The 19743-nt window shown below is 44.3% G+C and overlaps 1 protein-coding gene across 1 annotated transcript in view; it reads left to right on the plus strand.

Moving 5' to 3' along the window:
* The window catches only part of LOC139234196 (tryptophan 2,3-dioxygenase-like), a 90945-nt gene that overhangs the window by 53751 nt on the left and 17451 nt on the right, over positions 1-19743 (plus strand). Inside the window, exons 9-11 of the mRNA XM_070865242.1 lie at positions 15733-15790; positions 17358-17437; positions 17530-17620. Coding sequence (XP_070721343.1) covers positions 15733-15790; positions 17358-17437; positions 17530-17620 — 229 coding nt within the window. The remainder of the gene's footprint in view (positions 1-15732; positions 15791-17357; positions 17438-17529; positions 17621-19743) is intronic.

A 19743-nucleotide genomic window follows, 5' to 3' on the forward strand; every position in this document is an offset into this window, starting at 1 on the left:
AATTTGCACACATCAAGGTCCCACAAACAGCAATATGATAATGACCAGATAATGTGTTCCACTAATGTTGGCTGAGAGATAAATATTGGCCAGGACACTAGGGAGAACTCCCTGTTCATCTTTGAATAGTGCCATGGGATATTTTAAGTCCACCTGAGAGAGCAGGTTTAACATCTCATTCAAAATACAGCTCCTCCAAAAGTGCAGTGCGCTCTCAGTACTGCACTGAAATGTCAGCCTGTATTAAGTGCTCAAGCCTTTGGAGTGGGGCTTGAACCCACAACCTTTGCATAGAAACATAGAAAATAGGAGCAGTAGTAGGCCATTTGGCCCTTCCAGTCTGCACCGCCATTCAATACGATCATGGCCGATCCTCTATCTCAACACCATATTCCCGCTTTTTCCCCATACCCCTTGATGCCTTTTGTTTCTAGAAATCTATCTATCTCCCTCTTAAATATATTCACTGACTTGGCTTCCACAGCCTTCTGCGGTAGAGAGTTCCATAGGTTCACCACCCTCTGAGTGAAAACATTTCTCCTCATCTCGGTCCTAAATTTCCTACCTCGTATCGTGAGACTGTGACCCCTTGTTCTAGAATTCCCAGCCAGGGGAAACATCCTTCCCGCATCCAGTCTATCCAACCCAGTCAGAATTTTATACGTTTCAATGAGATCCCCTCTCATTCTTCTAAACTCTGGTGAATACGGGCCTAGTCGACCCAATCTCTCCTCATACAACAGTCCTGCCATCCCAGGAATCCGTTTGGTGAAGCTTCACTGCACTCCCCCCTTATGGCAAGTATTTCCTTTCTTAAGTAAGGAGACCAAAACTGCAGACAATACGCCAGGTGGGGTCTCACCAAGGCTCTGTATAACTGTCATAAGACATCCTTGCTCCTGTACTCAAATCCTCTTGCAATGAAGGCCAACATACCATTTGCCTTCCTAACTGCTTGCTGCACCTGCATGTTTGCTTTCAATGACTGGTGTACAAGGACACCCAGTGTTACAGTGTGATGTCTGTAACATTGTTACGCCACACTGAATGTACCCTTATACTGTACACACCTTACCTGTACACCAGAGGGTGCTGCTGCTGGAGACCTAAGGGTTACCTGCACACTGCAGGTCATCCAGTATAAAAAGGAACTCAGAGCTTGTTGTCCTCACTCAGGAGCTGCAAATAAAGGACTACAGATCTACACAGTTTAAGTATCATACCCTGCCTCGTGCAGTCATTTCTAAAGGTGCCATGTACATTGACACTTCCCAAGCCATCACCATTTAAATAATGCTTTGTCCTTATGTTTTTTCTACCAAAGTGGATAACTTCAAATTTTTCCACATTACATTGCATCTGCCATGTGTTTGCCCACTCACTCAACCTATCTAAATCGCCTTGCAGCATCTTTGCATCCTCCTCACAACTCACAATCCCACCTAGTTTTGTGTCATCAGCAAACTTGGAAATATTACATTTGGTTCCCTCATCCAAATCATTTATATATATATATATATATATATGTATTGTGAATAGTTAGGGCCCAAGCATTGATCCCTGTGGTATCGCACTAGTCACTGCCCACCACCCCAAAAAAAAACATTTATTCCTACTCCCTGTTTCCTGTTGGGTAACCAATTTTCAATCCATGCCAATACATTACCTTCAACTCTATGTGCTTTAATTTTGCACACTAACCTCTTATGTGGGACTTTAGCAAAGGTCTTCTGAAATTCCAAATACACTACATCCACTTATCTATTCTGTTACATCCTCAAAAAATTCCAATAGGTTTATCAAACGTGATTTTCCTTTCATAAATCCATGTTGACTTTGTTAATCCCGTTGATATTACCTAAGTGTGCCGTTGTCACATCCTTTATAATAGGCTCCAACATTTTCCCTACTACTGATGTCAGGCTAACTGGTCTGTAGTTCCCCATTTTCTCTCTCCCTCCTATTTTAAATAGTGGAGTTGCATTTGCCACCTCCAATCTGCAGGAACTGTTCCATAATCTATAGAATTTTGGAAGATGACAACCAATGCATCTACTATTTCCATGGCTACCTCTTTTAATACTCTGGGATGCAGATCGTCAGGCCCTGGGGATTTATCTGCCTTCGATCCCATTGGTATCTCCAGCACTATTTTCTTACTAATTATCATTTCCTTTAATTCCTCTTGCTCACTAGACCCTTGGTTCCCTAGCATTTCTGGGATGTTATTTGTGTCCTCTTCCGTGAACACAGAACCAAAGTATTTATTTAATTGTTCTGCCATTTCCTTGTCCCCATTACAAATTCTCCCATTTCTGTCTGTAAAGGACCTACATTTGTCTTCACTAATCTTTTTCTTTTTACGTACTTGTGGAAACTTTTGCAGTCAGTTTTTATGTTCCTTGCAAGTTTACTCTCATACTCTCTTTTTCCTCTCTTAACCAATCTCTTGGTCCTTTTTTACTGAATTCTAAACTGCTCCCAATCCTCAAGCTTGCTACTTTTTCTGGCAACTTTATATAGCTCCTCTTTGGATCTAATACTATCCTTAATTTCTTTTGTTAGTCATGGTTGGGCCATTTTTCCTTTTGTGTTTTTATGTCAGAAAGGAATTTATAACTGATGCAATTCATGCATTCGTTCTTTAAATATTAGCCATTGCTTATCTACCGTCATGCCTTTTAATGAATCTTCCCAATCTATCATAGCCAATTCATTGCTCATACCTTCATAGTTTCCTTTGTTTAGATTTAGGACCCTAGTTTCAGATTGGACTACTTCACTTTCCATCTTAATAAGAAATTCACTCATGTGATGGTCACTCTTCCTGAAAGGATCCCCCACAGCCAGACGGAATCTGAGTAATCTTAAATCAGGAATAGCATAAAGTAAAGCTTCCTGGCCATAAAATGCATCCCCCATTATCAACCTCCGAAAAGTACTTGGTTATTACTGTGCCACAGCCATGTTATTCAAGGGTTAACTGGTTATTAAAAGTTTTTGATCGTAACAAAGACTGCTGGTTTACACACAATTTTTCTGTTTTCAGTCTGTCAGCTAAAATATGGGATATATCTCCTATACAGAGGGCCAGATGTGAAGAGGGAAATCATTAATCCTCCTATTCAGCTGTGAACTGAAATTATGAGGCATTTAATTATCGGAACTAGTAACGTGAAGGCAAACAGAGATGTTTACTGCATAAAACTGCTGTAGAATTGGGCATTGCAGACTGAGGGAAGGCAAGATTACCAGCCAAGTGCTGCAACGAGTTAGGGAAGAAGGCACACACTTTATGGGACTGATAGCACCAACCTTCCCAGGAATCACCTGGTAGACTGTGTATGGGAGGAGGATGCTGAAAGTAAAGGTTGCACCAGTCAAAGCCACCACAATACTGGATTAGCTGACGCACCTGCAGCAACCTCACAATGCACAGCACAAGCAGGCTAAGAGCCACCTGAATCCTAGCAGATAAAACCTTGCAGACAGCCAGTGCACATAATCCTCCTACTAGGGTATATTTTAGAAGAAATAGTTGGTTAGATGTCAAGGATAAAATACCAACACAAACTCCCTACCTAACAGCATTGCAGGAGCCCCTTCACCACATAGACTCTAGCGGTTCAGGAAGAAGTCACATAGCGACCTTCTCAAGGGCAACTAGGGATACAGCCTTGCCAGTAATGCTCTCATCACGCGAATAAATATATTAAAAAAAACAAAGAGAAAGAACAGTGGCACAATGCACTGACATCATTCACACATCTCTCAATGTAAATATTGGACACTTCATGCACACATTGAGCTATGGGTATTTTTGCAATTGTGCAGAATAATGCAGTTTCATAACAAAAGTGGGGTATTGATGATGGTAGAGGAAAGATTAATGACAATGTTGCTCAAAATGTATTTTGTAAATGTGGAAGGAGAGTTAACTTAAAGGGGCAGCTCATGCACTTAGCTTAATATATATCTGGTACTAGCTATTAGCATACCAATTTTCCAGGCTACGCTAGTGTTTATGGAGTTACTCCATCATTGTCACCTCTTTCAGAGCAAAGTTAGAGCATGCAACGCACAATGGTTGTTCTAGAGACTGGAGCGCAGGAGGCTGTATTGTAGTGCACCTCCTGAACTAACCAAACATCCTGGTGCTGCTTTAAGATGTCAGTGGTGTGCTTAATAATCATCCTGGTGGTTTAGAGTCCTTTTGATATTTGTGCTCAGATTTTATCTGTGGCTGTTGCTGAGGAGTCATTCTTCTACTTCAAATAGGCTTGGTGCAGATGTTGGGCACAAAATAAATATATTTTGAGACCATAAGAACATAAGAAATAGGAACAGGAGTAGACCATTTGCCTCCTCGAGCCAGCTCCACCATTCAGTCAGATCATGGCTGATCTGATCATGGACTCAGCTCTATTTCCTTGCCCGCTCCCCATAACCCTTTACTCCCTTATCACTCAAAAATCTGTCGATCTCCGTCTTAACTATATTCAATGACCCAGCCTCCACAGCTCTCTGGGGCAGAGAATTCCACAGATTTACAAACTTCTGACAGAAGAAATTTCTCCTCATCTCAGTTTTAAATGGGCGGCCCCTTATTCTGAGATGACGTCCCCTAGTTTTAGTTTGCCCTATGAGTGGAAATATCCTCTCTGCATCCACCTTGTCGAGACCCTCATTATCTAATATACTGCTGGATAATTGTCATTGATCTGCATGATTCTGTGTTTGCTTCTCGCAAAGCAGCTAGACACAGGGAGAGCAGAACCCTTTTCTGTTCATGTAGGCATAGCATTATGAACAGAGACCTGAATGGCAACAATGAACTTTTACTTGTGGGAATTTCGCAATGGGATATGTTGGGGGAAAATCCCGAGGTAGAAATAAATCTACTCCGAGACTACGTTAGAGAGTTGAAAACACACACAGTTTATTAATACAAGGTACCAGGGGAGTTGTATGTAGGTCCCACAACTAGGCAACAACTCCATTTGGTGTTACACATACAGCATATTTAAAGTCGTAAGCCGCAAAGGTCACATGTCACTGCTTCCACATGACCTGATCATTTCAAAAAATCCCTACACAGCAGTTTTACAGTCATGTTTGCCCGGCTCACTTCCTTATCTTTGGCCAGCATCTGGTGTGCAGATGACCTCTTTTCTCTAGCTGGCAGTTGGTTTCCATGTTGCTCAGCATCTTGTGACCTTCTCACAATTGCTTATCGCATCCAGTCCTTTAGTACATGCTAAGTCAACTGTTTTGTTTTCTCAAGCACAGCATCCTGTCCTTTAGTACATGATAAGTCAACTGTTTTGTTTTCTCAAGCACAGCGATTTCGCATTAACCCCTTCAATTCCCCCATTTGGCCGAAATTTTTCATATACATAATTCTCGGCCAACATATACCCAGTCTTTATGCAGAAATTGGTGATGTGATGTGCTGGTTCCTGAGCCCCGGGGTCTCCACTCCGGAGTCCAGGTTCCCATCTCTGGTAGCACCTCATTCTGCTACTCATCATATAGGTGTTTTGGGCGTATGTACGCCACCTTCTGAGACACTGCCGGATTCTCGTAGTTTGAGGATGGTTGGGTTACATCATCTGCTCGATAGTAAAGATGACAGTGCTTTGCTGATACAACATTTAAGTAACATACATAGACAATACAGCATTATTACCACCACCACAAAGGTAACCAGGCCTTGGATTAGTGACGTTCCCATAGATCCTAACCACCCTGAGAACCAGTCCCACAACGTGGAGGCTGGTGGTTGCGTAAGCTTTTTAACCTCTTCTTGGATATGTTCTGCCAGATTGGTAATTTCTTCCAAGCTATCTGGGATGCATGTACAACATTCGGCCCCGTTGAGGGCACTGGTTCCCCCTTTTTCTGCCAACACGTAGTCAAGGGCCATCCAATTTTGAAGAGCTACTGTGCGGAGGGCTACCATCTCTGCACTAACCTTAACTAGGGCTTCAGCTGTATCGTTGGCCACCTGTTCCAGGACGGAAGCCATGTTAATGGATTCCCTTGCCAATTTACCCGCTCCATACCAGGGAAACACAATGGCCCAGAATCTTTCAGCCTCCGTGATGGCTCATCTGGCTCTCCGGTGGACGTCCTTCAGAGAACCCAGGTGATACATAAGTCAGATAACAAGAATCCGTCCATTCTCGGGGCTACCAGGGGTAGGCCCTGTGACCGCACACAAAATGAGTCCCGTTGTAGGGCGTATACTTATTTATCGCTGGGGGGTCCCATTGGACCGAAAAGTCACCGTTTCCATTTAATGGCGGGAGTGTCACCCTACCCCCTTCGGCAGGTAAGGTAAGGCTATATGTGCAGTTACTGTACCCCGCAATAGGATCTTCCAGTCGTCCATGCCTTGTGAGACATAGAAACATAGAAACATAGAAAATAGGTGCAGGAGTAGGCCATTCGGCCCTTCTAGCCTGCACCGCCATTCAATGAGTTCATGGCTGAACATTCAACTTCAGTACCCCATTCCTGCTTTCTCGCCATACCCCTTGATCCCCCTAGCAGTAAGGACCTCATCTAACTCCTTTTTGAATATATTTAGTGAATTGGCCTCAACAACTTTCTGTGGTAGAGAATTCCACAGGTTCACCACTCTCTGGGTGAAGAAGTTCCTCCGCATCTCGGTCCTAAATGGCTTACCCCTTATCCTTAGACTGTGACCCCTGGTTCTGGACTTCCCCAACATTGGGAACATTCTTCCTGCATCTAACCGTCTAACCCCGTCAGAATTTTAAATGTTTCTATGAGGTCCCCTCTCATTCTTCTGAACTCCAGTGAATACAAGCCCAGTTGATCCAGTCTTTCTTGATAGGTCAGTCCCGCCATCCCGGGAATCAGTCTGGTGAACCTTCGCTGCACTCCCTCAATAGCAAGAATGTCCTTCCTCAGGTTAGGAGACCAAAACTGTACACAATACTCCAGGTGTGGCCTCACCAATGCCCTGTACAACTGTAGCAACACCTCCCTGCCCCTGTACTCAAATCCCCTTGCTATGAAGGCCAACATGCCATTTGCTTTCTTAACCGCCTGCTGCACCTGCATGCCAACCTTCAATGACTGATGTACCATGACACCCAGGTCTCTTTGCACCTGCCCTTTTCCTAATCTGTCACCATTCAGATAATAGTCTGTCTCTCTGTTTTTACCACCAAAGTGGATAACCTCACATTTATCCACATTATACTTCATCTGCCATGCATTTGCCCACTCACCTAACCTATCCAAGTCGCTCTGCAGCCTCACAGCATCCTCCTCGCAGCTCACACTGCCACCCAACTTAGTGTCATCCGCAAATTTGGAGATACTACATTTAATCCCCTCATCTAAATCATTAATGTACAGTGTAAACAGCTGGGGCCCCAGCACAGAACCTTGCGGTACCCCACTAGTCACTGCCTGCCATTCTGAAAAGTACCCATTTACTCCTACTCTTTGCTTCCTGTCTGACAACCAGTTCTCAATCCATGTCAGTACACTACCCCCAATCCCATGTTCTCTAACTTTGCACATCAATCTCTTGTGTGGGACCTTGTCGAACGCCTTCTGAAAGTCCAAATATACCACATCAACTGGTTCTCCCTTATCCACTCTACTGGAAACATCCTCAAAAAATTCCAGAAGATTTGTCAAGCATGATTTCCCTTTCACAAATCCATGCTGACTTGGACCTATCATGTCACCTCTTTCCAAATGCACTGCTATGACATCCTTAACAATTGATTCCATCATTTTACCCACTACCGATGTCAGGCTGACCGGTCTATAATTCCCTGTTTTCTCTCTCCCTCCTTTTTTAAAAAGTGGGGTTACATTGGCTACCCTCCACTCCATAGGAACTGATCCAGAGTCAATGGAATGTTGGAAAATGACTGTCAACGCATCCACTATTTCCAAGGCCACCTCCTTAAGTACTCTGGGATGCAGTGGAGACATAGCCCCCCTCCCTGTCCCTTCTTACACCTTGTTCTCAGGAACGGTGATAGATAGGAATTGTTATAGGTTGACTGTCTCCACCCACTACACTGTTCTGGATTATACCCATGACTTTTAAGTTTTATTTTGGTGCTGCCGTCTGCCTCTATGGCATAAGAACCAACGTGTGTGGATCCTGTTCTAACTCCAAACATCCAGCTGGCCGTCTCATTATCACTAAGTGGGATTGGTTGTAGGGGAATTCCTTCCTCCGAGTGTGTGGGGACCTGGGCACAGGCCCAACAGCTGGCAACATTGGCTTTCTTGGCATAGGTGTATGACATGTACAAAAAGGTGTTCACATGTAACTCTCTCTTGGTCTGTGGGGGTACTCTGGCCTGAGTCCTCCCGAGGCTACATATTACAATTACACAAAAAAGCAAACTGCACATAATATCGCGTAACACATTCAACTTGGATCATCTTTATTTCTTCCGGCGTTTTCTGCTGATGTGTCCGCCTTCAGTTTCCTAGAATGTGTATGAAGGCAGGGTTATTTGTTTTGTTTGCTTGTGCTGGGGTCGTTGGATTCATATTGTTTGAGCTGAGACCAATGTTTCCATCGGCCAACCCCACCCATATATATGCAGGCACATGTATCTCCGCTAATTAGGACTTCAAATGGGTCAGACCAACGGGGAGCAAACCCCGTTCGTCCTGGCAGACATTTTACCATTACCTTCGCACCTTCCTGTGGAACCTCTCCCTGGTCCTCCAATTCCTTCTGTTCATCCCTGCCTGCTTGCCGTTCCCTCACTTCCTTCCTCAATTCCTTAAGTTGCTTACTCAGTTCCAAGACGTACTTTTTAATCCGATCCCTCAGGGGTCCTACGTCTGATCCCCCAGTTATGATTCCTTCCGGCAGGCACATCGCCCTGCCTGTCATCAACTCATATGGAGTTAATCCCGTCACTCGGTTAGGAATTGCCCTTTGTCTCATCAAGATTGTGGGTAGTAAATCCACCTAAGCTTGTCCAGTCTCTTGGATGGCCTTTGCTAGAGCTGTTTTAAGTGTCCTGTTCATCCATTCTACCATCCCAGAGTTTTGCGGGTGGTAGGGGATATGAAACTTCTGTCTAATACCCAACATAGCACACACCTCCTTCATTATTTATCCGGTAAAATGGGTTTCTTGGTCGGAATCGATTTGGATAGGGACGCCCCAACGTGGAATTACTTCCTCTGTCAATATTCGGGCCACAGTGATTGCGGTGCAGTTTCGTGTGGCGAACACTTCTACCCACCGCGTAAACTGATCTATTATTACTAGACAGTATTTATTGCCCCTTGAGGATGGTAAAGGTCCCGTGAAGTCTATCTGTATACACTCCCACGGCCCCCTTGGTCGTGGTTGGTGAGCTATTCTAACCTTAACGGCCTTTCCTGGGTTGTGCTGGGCACACGTGACACATTGCTGACAGTACTTAGCTACGTCCCATCCCATTCCTGGCCACCACCAATCCCCAGTTATGTTTGTTATCATGATGTTCCATCCGACTTGACTGATGCCGTGGTGTAATTCCATGAGTATTTGTCCAATACAAACCGGGGCTATCACCTTCCCATCTTTCCTCCATACGAAGTCGTCACCCTGGCTCCCTCCTTTTGTGCCCCAATCTTTCTTTTCTTCATCACTTACATTGGCATGTATCTCACAATGTCGATATCTTCCTTGGTAATGATACTACATACAACTTCTTCCTGTATTTCTAAGGATATACCTGCTTCCTGTGCCGCTTTATCCGCTGCTTCATTGCCCGTTGGACATTGTTTACTACTTTCTGGTGAGCCTTAACCTTGATCACTGCTGCCTCTGTGGGTTTACTGGCGACGTCTAATAGTAGTCTGATTCGGCCCTCATGTTTGATAGCCTCCCCGCCCAAAGTGACGAACCCTCTCCTGGCCCAGGCAGTCATGTAGTCATGGACTACCCCGAAGGCATAGCGGCTATCAGTATAGATATTTGCCCACCGGCCTTCGGCCAGTTGGAGGGCTTCAGTCAGGGCAGTGAGTTCAGCTATTTGAGCCGACAGTCCTCCATCTAACTTTCCCTTTCGCACAGTGTTTAGAGCTTCGTCTACCATCGCCCATCCAGTATGCGGGGTCCCCTGAATATATTTCCGGGACCCATCCACGTACAGGGTCAGCTCGGGGTTTTCAAGGGGAATCTCACTTATGTGTCCCGGTGAGTCCTCCCATTCCTGTGCCTGGCACTCATGAAGCTCACCCATGGATAAGAGGCCCTCTGCCGGGTTCTCCCCCATGTCTCGTACAATTTTTACGGACCCATCTAAGGGAAGTAATACTGCTTCCCATTTGGCCTGGCGGACATTGGACACGGAGTGCAATTTCCCGGTGTTGAGCATGTCCACCAAGGTATGTTTGGTATGTAGTATAACCTCCCCTGTCATTAGTACTGGCTCACTAACTTTCACCGCCCACGTTGCACAGTCCAAGGCTGCTACACATCTTGACAGACTTCCTGCCACGGGCGACTGTTGGGTGGAATAGTAAGCTACTGGGCGGGCTCGCGCTCCATGCATTTGAGTAACTACTGCTCCGTAAAACCCGCCCACGTTTTCACAATGAATGTGAAACGGTGCGTTCATATTTGGCAGTCCGAGGCCTGGTGCTGACATCAGGGCTTCCTTTATCTGGCCATATGCTGTTTCTTGTTCCGGGCCCCACTCCACACTTTCTCGAGCTGGTTTTCCTCCCTTAACTAGTCTCTGTATTGGTTCCACGATTGCCGCGAAGTTGGCTATAAAGTTCCTACAGTAGTTAAAGAGTTCTAATACTTTACACATCTCCTCGGACCGTTTTTGGTCGGGGCATAATGCAAATTGCTTCCTTTCTGTTGTGGGGCATTGTTTTTGTCCCCTGCGACAGTTGGTGTCCCAAGTACTGTACCTCCTTCAATCCGATCTGAGCTTTCTTGGGGTTTACCTTAAATCCCGCTTTATTTAAGGCTGCTAGGGTTTCTATGAGAGCCCCCATATGTCCTCTCTTGTCCTCTGAGGCAATCAACAGATCGTCCACATATTGGAGGATGGTACTTCGGTAGGGGGTTAAATCTACGGTCTCCAAGGCTCGACTCATAGTTCGGTGAAATATGGCCGGACTATTGTGAAAACCCTGGGGCACTCGTGTCCAAGTGTACTGCCTGTCCCCTACTGTGAATGCGAATTTATCTTGGGACTCTTGGGCTAATGGTATGGACCAAAATCCATTAGCTATATCTAAGACCGTGAATATTTTATGTTCTGGTTTCAGTCCATTAAATATGGTCGTTGGGCTTGCTACGATGGGGTGCTGGCGGGCAGTTACTTTGTTTAACGCCGTATAGTCTATGGTCAATCGGTATGACCCATCTGTTTCTTTACGGGCCAGGTTGGCGAGTTCGTAGTGCTTTCGGCTTCCCGAAGGACACCGCTCTGCAAGAGGTCCTGCACTATTTGTTTTACGGCCTCTCGGGCTTCAGGTTTAATGGGGTATTGCTTATGAGGAGTGTGTTCGGGCCCAGAAATGACCACTGGCTTGGTCTTTACCAGAATCCTGCTTTGATTGAGCCCACACTTCCCTCATTTGTTCGCATAATGGGCCGTAGTCTTCTGCTGTATCCCAATCTCGGGTGAGAAGTTGCATACTTCCGACCTTTGCGTGATTGTACAAATTAGTCTGTTCCCCGTACGTCGTGATTTTGCGTCCTCCCTTATTTCTCCAAACTATTCTCTTATTCTGGGGGTCTATTAGTGCCCCTAACTGTTCCAGGAGGTCGATCCCCAATATGGTCCCTTCTGCATTTGGGCATACATAAAATTGTGCCGGGATCAGAATACCGGCTATCTCCAATAGAATTACTTCACTCTGGTGGGCTGTGGTGGCAGATTCTCCCACACCAGTTATATGGACTACATGTTTAGTTGTGGGGAAGGGAATATCTGTCATAGATACTGATGCTCCGGTATCCATTAACATATCACACTGCCGGCCCCCTAGAGCGCTGTTATGCGAATACATGGATCCTCTCCCTGCCCCACGGGGGCCGCTGGCCTTCAGTCCCTTCCTAAGTCCCTCAGCGCAGTGATTAGCTGCTGTCGATTCATCTCCTCTACACTAAGGCCAGACTGACTATTTCTTTTCTCCTTGGGTGCCCAACATTTATCAGTGGCATGTCCCTTTTTCCCGCAATTGTCACATCGGACGGTTGGTCTTTTGGGGCCCCTACAGTCGCGGCAAAATGACCCGTCTTGCCACAGTTGTAGCATTCCCCTCGGCCCGCACACTTACTACTCTTAGCCGCGGCCACTTCTTGTTTTATTCCCCGAGAGTTAATATGGCATGCCCACCGGACAGCTTAAAAATAGGTGTCCGCGACTACCACCCCCATTGTTAAGATCTTTTGATGGTCGGCCGAAAGGCCGTCCTTAAACATTTTCATGAAGACTGGGTCGTCTCTGTTTGGGGCCGCCTGTCCCGAGGATTCTTGGTATTGGAACAATAACCTCTTTCCTTAGTCATTGGCGTTTTCTCCCTTTTTCTGGCGGGTCTGCATTATCAATCCCCAATTTGGAGTGGATGCTCCCATTACGGCCTGTACAGCCTGGATGAATCCCGTTCTGGCAGCGTCCCATTGTGCCCTTGTGGCACCCACGGCATCCATGTGCCATCACTGTGAGGGGGTGCTAGCCCTGTCCACCGGTCCTTTGGGCACTTAGCCCAAACTATTTGGTGGACATCTCGCTCATGCATATCGTGGGTCTCATACAATTCTTCTAACTTTTGCCAAAATTCTATATTTCTCTTCTGTGGTTGTAGACTCTCCAAATCCTGATTCATCATTTGTTTTTCTGTGGGGGTGAAAGCGTAGTATTGATATCGGGGGTTCCCTCCCTATACGCCCTGGGTTACCGTAAGAGGGGCTGCCCTCTCTGTATTTACTGAATCGTCATTTGACCCTTCCATCTCGATCTCCTCATCAAAGGGAGTAGCCGAGGCCGCTACTGCGGCAACATAAATCGGAGGGCGGTCATAATCTGATCCCCACCATTTGCCGGTTTGTTCATACCGCTCTCTCCATTTTTTATTCTCGGCTTCTGTTTCCTTACTTTTCTCTACTAATTGTTTGGTTTACTTTGTAACACACATAACTGATATACTAAAAGTACTCCGGCTTTCTTTGTCTTTTTCTGTTTCTGTTTCTCCCACCAATTCTTTTGCTCCTTGGGGACAGCCGAGGGATCCCACCCATCTTTAATCATTTTATCTATTAAGCCCTTCTGGTGGTCTGCATAGATTCTACTCAGAGACCCTCCCGGCTCCCATTCAAGGTTTTTCCCCGACGCCATTATGTGATCTGACTTTCCCTCGCTTCCTCTGTGAATGAGTCTCTTCTCGCGGGCCTACTTCTATTCCGTCACTTATTTATTGCGATGGGATTATCCCTCAACTCTCACACCAGTTCATGCGTATCACACAGCCACTCAGATTTCCGCCATCACTTTGTCCTCCTGGTGTTCCATTCGACCTTAATCCTTGGCCATCACGTGGGGCATTTGCCCTCTTAATTCCGGCTCAAGTTAAGTGATTGAGATAGTTTGTGACAATTAAAGTGACGGGGACACTCGTTTCTCTTACACACCACTTATCTTACTTATATTCTACTTTATCTTAATTTCGACTCACTGTGTCTGTTATCAAACCTCCCCGAGTCTCACTTGTTTGTTGAGTGTCTGGCGGCCTCACCCTTGCCGGTTTGACGTTCCAATTTCTGGGATGTCGTGAAATCCAACCTTATCCCCGTAAGTTTGAGTCTCGGTCAGGAGGGTCTACCAGTACACCCTGCTCGCAGCACCAAAACTGTTGGGGGAAAACCCCGAGGTAGAAATAAATCTACTCTGAGACTACGTTAGAGAGTTGAAAAAACACACAGTTTATTAATACAAGGTACCAGGGGAGTTGTATGTAGGTCCCTCAACCAGGCAACAACTCAATTTGGTGTTACACATACAGCATATTTAAAGCCGTAAACCGCAAAGATCACATATCACTGCTTCCACATGACCTGATCATCTGACATTTCAAAAAGTCCCTACACAGCAGTTTTATAGTCGTGTTTGCCCGGCTCACTTCCTTATCTTTGGCCAGCATCTGTTGTGCAGTTGACCTCTTTCCTCTAGCTGGCAGTTGGTTTCCATGTTGCTCAGCGTCTTATGACCTTCTCACAATTGCTTATCCCATCCTGTCCTTTAGTACATGCTAAGTCAACTGTTTTGTTTTCTCAAGCACAGCAATTTCGCATTATCCCCTTCAGATAGATGTGTAATCCTCTCATGCACTTCTGCTGCTCAGTGGTGAAGATTATGAAAGCAGTGGATCCTGGATGGTACACCTTTGTGCCACCTAACATTTCGGTCAGCTGTTTCCAGCTCTTCAGCCAAGTTGAGTACTGGGTGAACACAAAATGCAATCCTCATTGTGCTGTGAGCACAAAGCAATGATGCTCGTAAACCCAAAGTAGTCTCTTCCACAATCCCTACTAAAGAATAATTCACTTATGAAGTGTCTGTCATCACTGCTCTAAGGGACCTTTCAGGCACCCACATGTTCATTGCACAAGTTAGATCCTTTGTTTGCCTTTTGGATATTTGATGGTTTGTTTTCTGCAAAATAAAAACAAACAATAGACTGCAAGAAATATTAAAAGCGAATTCATTTTAAGTTCAATGGTAGTGGTGTGGGTGTGTTTAATATGCTTTGGTGCCATAATTTCTCCTTGTGTTTTGTAGACTTCTTTCTGCTGCTTATAAATGTACCTTACCTCAAATCGCTCCCCTAAAAGAGAGAGCAGCCTCAGTGAAGGACTGAAGAGCCAATGGCCTTTATCTGTTAATTAGCATGTGGCTGACTTGCATCAGTCTCTTTTGCTGTAGTTGCTGTGCTCTTAATGTTTTCAGAGATGGCACCAGCTGTCATTTCTGTAGTGCTACACGATAGCTTTGAACTGCTGAGGACAAGATTGGCAAGCAGCCGTTCCTTTCTTTCTTGATGCCTAACACATTTAGTAGAATCTCAGATTGTATTGCTGAGGGCAGGGTGGGGGTGGATTTTAACTGTCAGTGGTTTCAGCAGTAAACTGCTGGTTTCAATCTCCTGCCCACCTGCAGCAGTATGAGACCAGAATGGGCAGAAATTGAGTGGGAATCGACTGTTGGCCTTCAGAAAATTGTGTGGCCCATGTCTGCCTGCTCGGACTCAGGTAAATGTGGGGAAGGGATTCCAGGGGTCTCCTGGACAGGGGAGACCTAAATATTTCTTGTGGAGCCTGAAGGAGCAATGCTGCTCCTCATAGGTATATTTCACATTGTGGCTTCTCCACTCAGGCTGACGTTAAAATCATTGTCATCATCGTGTCCTGATTACAAATCTGAATTAGGACCCCATTGGCATTGAATGGTGACTTAGCCACCTGTCCGGAACCCTTTGATAAATTGAAAATGGATGCTTGCCAGTGTGTATATAATCCATTTTTAACTGCTCATCCATCCAGGTTTCTGTTGGTGGGTAGGGTTAAAATCAACCATGCAGTTGTATTCACCATTTTCCCAACAGATGTTTAATTTCATAAATGTTTACTGATCAACCCCTGCACATAGGATTTGTAATCAGTAGCTTTGAACATGGTGAACTATTGTACTTTTTTCCCTTCAGGTGAACGGAGACTATCATATAAGGCACTGCAAGGGGCTCTCATGATTTACTTTTACAGGTTAGTAAAATCAAAATAATACAGTGGAAGGGCTAAGTGGTATAGTGGACTGGCATGCTGTCCCTTTACCTCTAGGACCTGTGTTCAAATCCAGTCCAGATTGATTCAACAAAAGGACTGATCCCTTACTGGTGCACTCCCAGCAGGTAATGGATGGAAAATCACAGACTGTGTCCTTATATTTCCCTCACGAGCTACCTGTGAATGCTGTTCACCTCAGTAAGGGCGGATGGTCAGATGGCCTATTGTGAAATGAGTTTGAACATCCCGAATCAACACTGACTGTAACAAATTGCCCAAAGTTCAGCATGAGTTGGCAATCTCAGTATATAAGTTTTGTTGGTGTTGAACATGGAAATGTCATAGTGGTGCAGTAGGAGCGGCCATCTGCAATTGGGGTAAGTGAAAACATTCGGAGTTAAATTGTCCACTGGAGTTCTTCTGATCTCCCGCCGTAATTTCAGTGGAAACCCCCGTGAAATGGCGTTATCGCCCATTTACATCGTTTCTCCAGGGGTTTTGGCAAGTTATGGTGGGAGATTTGGAGAACCCCTGTAGAAAGGTTGCCCCTAGATGTGGTAGTAGAGGGTTTTACTTTGCATATGGCCTTATGTTACGCAAAGTTGGAGTGCTTGAAGTTGATATGGGGTGCTCAAAGTGGAAAAGTGTTCCATTCCTCAGAATTGGCATCATTCTAAGGAACATATATGAAAGTTAATTTGCCTTTGTATAAAGATATAGGCAAGAGAGTGTGTTTAAATACTGATATTACATACCTGCCATTTGACACATACCAATCTCACCCAAGGTATCATGGAGATCAGATTATATCTTCATAGGTAGGAAAGGAACATTGAAGGGTGACTTACCTCCGCCGACTGTCACATACTCACAGTGAGACAGAGACTATTGTAGGGGTAACTTTTAACTTGGGGAGTGGTGGAAAGCCTGCGGTATCAATCGGCTGCCGGATCTTCGGGTGGAGTGTATAATGGGCATCCAATCTGATACCACCAGCTTTCCACCCTTGCCCAAGTTATAAGTTACTCCTGTATGTATTAAGGAAAATTGGATATTTGAAGTAGAGGAAGATAGATGTCTTTGGAAGACAGTGGGGCAGTGAGATTCTTTTTGGATTGCTCCACCAAAGAACTAGGAAAATTGGATATTTGAGGCAGAGGAAGATAGATGTCTATCAGGAGACAGTGGGGCAGTGAGGTTCATTTTGGATTGTTCCATCAAAGCATCAGCTGAATAGTTCTATATTTAGCTTAAGATTTTCATCTGGCTATCAATATTTATGTTCTACTATGAGGTACGATAAAAGGCCAACCATTTCTTCAGGTTTTCCACTTACCTTCTGCTCAATTTGCGGTGGAAATTGGGAGAACCCCTGCGGAAATTACTAGTGATTATTGGAGTTGGAGGCAGGTTGTTTACCCATTCTTTTGTCCTGAGATGGTGCATGGCCTCAGAATACTGAAGGCGAGGGGAGTGATTGAAATAACTTTCAAATAGAGATGAAACCATAGAAGATAATCAAATTGTTTACTTTTATTATTTCCAGAGAAGAACCACGTTTCCAGGTGCCATTCCAGTTACTGAATTCACTCATGGATATTGATGCCCTCATGACTAAATGGAGATGTAAGTTATACTTCAAACTTGATATATTTACATAAAACTCATGCAAGCAATTTTTTTTTGTTAATTTAAGATTTCTTCTTATTTTCTCCAAGACAACCATGTTTGTATGGTGCAAAGGATGATTGGAAGTAAAGCTGGCACTGGTGGATCATCTGGCTATCACTATTTACGTTCTACTATGAGGTACGATAAAAGGCCAACCATTTCTTCAGGCTTTCCACTTATTTCTGCCCAATTTGCGGTGAAGATTGGGAGAACCCCTGCGGAAATTGCTAGTGATTATTGGTTTCAATTTTGCCCTTGAATACTTAAGTAATACCTCCCCGAATAAAAAAAAAACCTAGGCTTATACTGCTGTGCAGTACTGAGGGAATGCTGCATTGTCGGAGGTGCCATCTTTCAGATGAGATGTTAAACCAAGCTCTTTCAGGTGATACTATTTTGAAGAAGAGCAGAGGAGTTATCCCTGGTGTCCTGGCCAATATTTATCCATCAATCAACATCACTAAAACAGATTATTTGGTCATTATCACATTACTGTTTGTAGGACCTTGCTGCTTTTCCTACATTACAACAGTGACTTCAAAAGTACTTCATTGGCTGTAAAGAGCTTTGGGACGTCCGGTGATCATGAAAGGTGCTATATAAATGCAAGTCTTTTTGAGTTTTATCTTTTCTGGAGCAAAAAATCTTAAGGCTTTTTAAAGACCTTAAGCATAGTCAATTTTGTAGTCCTTATCTGGACTGCCACAAAAACCTGGATATTCTTACTGTAGTTTGCAGCCAGAATTGTTCAAAGTGCTGAAGGTTCAGCCCTACCAGTACTTTGTAGCCATTAATTTAACACCTGGTATTTGTATTCTATCCCTTTAGCTGTACATCCCAAGATCCATTTAGCTTTACTTACTGAAGCTGCACACTGCATTGTTGGTTTCAGTGAGCTATCCACCAATGCTCCCTGGGTGAATTTTCACCTTCACTCCCAGGACAGTAAGTGGTGGTTGCATTGTCCATTCTAGAATCCATCGGATGCTCAGCCAATTGATTTCAGTCGGTTGAAAATCTTGCATAAGTGTCGAGCATTCAGCTCCATCAGGTTACTGCCCAGACGATGAAGGTGAAAATTACCCCATTTATTTTCCTCCTAGTCTTATTACCTTGCATTGGTCCACATTAAATGCCATTTGCTGATCAGCAGCCCACTTTCCCAACCTATCCACATTTCTTTGTATTTAGTTTGCCTGTTTGAAACTTTCCCAATTTGGTGTCATCTGCAAACTTAGATGCCTTTGTTTCTGTTTCCAGCTGAAAATTATGAATCTAAACAGCAACAACCTCAGAAATGATTCCTATGGCATCCCTCACTCCCCACCCCTCTTTTCCTTTCTCCCTAGTGGTATGTTCTGTATTTCATGTATGTACTTCTAAACATGATCAACTTTTTTCAGTGTTCTTCCCCTCTAACAGTACTGCCCAGACTAGATATTTTAGCTTTCCCCCAAAATCACACCTCTAATGTTGAATGTTTCTGTTGTATTTGTTCTCTTTTCCATCATAAGCCTAGCTCCACCATATTGTGATGATTGTTGCCAATGTATCTCTGTTTTTGACCTACTCTACCACCTCCTCATTGTTATGCTCCTGCTTGTTTTGATTCCTTGACCAATTGGGGGTGAGTTCAATGGAAAACAAAATTGGGTGGGGTGAAAATCAGGGCCTGTTTTGCACTACGCCCAAGACCTATTTCACTCCCACTGTTTCAAGTAGCAATCCGATACTGTGTCCAGGATCATGTTTTCATGCTATTGTGGCCTTTATAGAAGCTTCTTTAATTTTAGATTTTGATTAAATCACAACAAAGAAAATTGTTGTGCCATTTAAAGTTCATATTATATCCATATATTGTGTGTGATCTTGTGAGTTTTGCTACATTGATAGTAAAATCCAATAGATCTGAAACAACTCAGTCTGAAAAACAACCATAACTTCCATGTTTATATTTTTACTAGTTGATATTCTATGTGTTTGCAAATGGAGAATTAAGACTAAAGGGTCAAAATTGATCAAGGGCAAGTTCCGCCCATTTCCTGTTCAAAAGACCGCTAGATCCTGATGGTAATTTGGGCGGAACTTTGGTCTAAAAAGGAGGAAAAAAGCGTTACACGCCGATTCTGGGTGGTAGAGGTAGGTAAGTGGGATTCTGGGTGGCAAATGAAATCCTGGAGAAAGTTACGCCAAGGCTGGAGTCAGGTCTAGGGAGGGGGGAACACTCAAAAAAAAGTTAAAAAATAAAAGACAAAAAAATC

The sequence above is a fragment of the Pristiophorus japonicus genome, chromosome 2, assembly GCF_044704955.1.
Source record: "Pristiophorus japonicus isolate sPriJap1 chromosome 2, sPriJap1.hap1, whole genome shotgun sequence".
In the NCBI taxonomy this organism is placed as follows: domain Eukaryota; kingdom Metazoa; phylum Chordata; class Chondrichthyes; family Pristiophoridae; genus Pristiophorus; species Pristiophorus japonicus.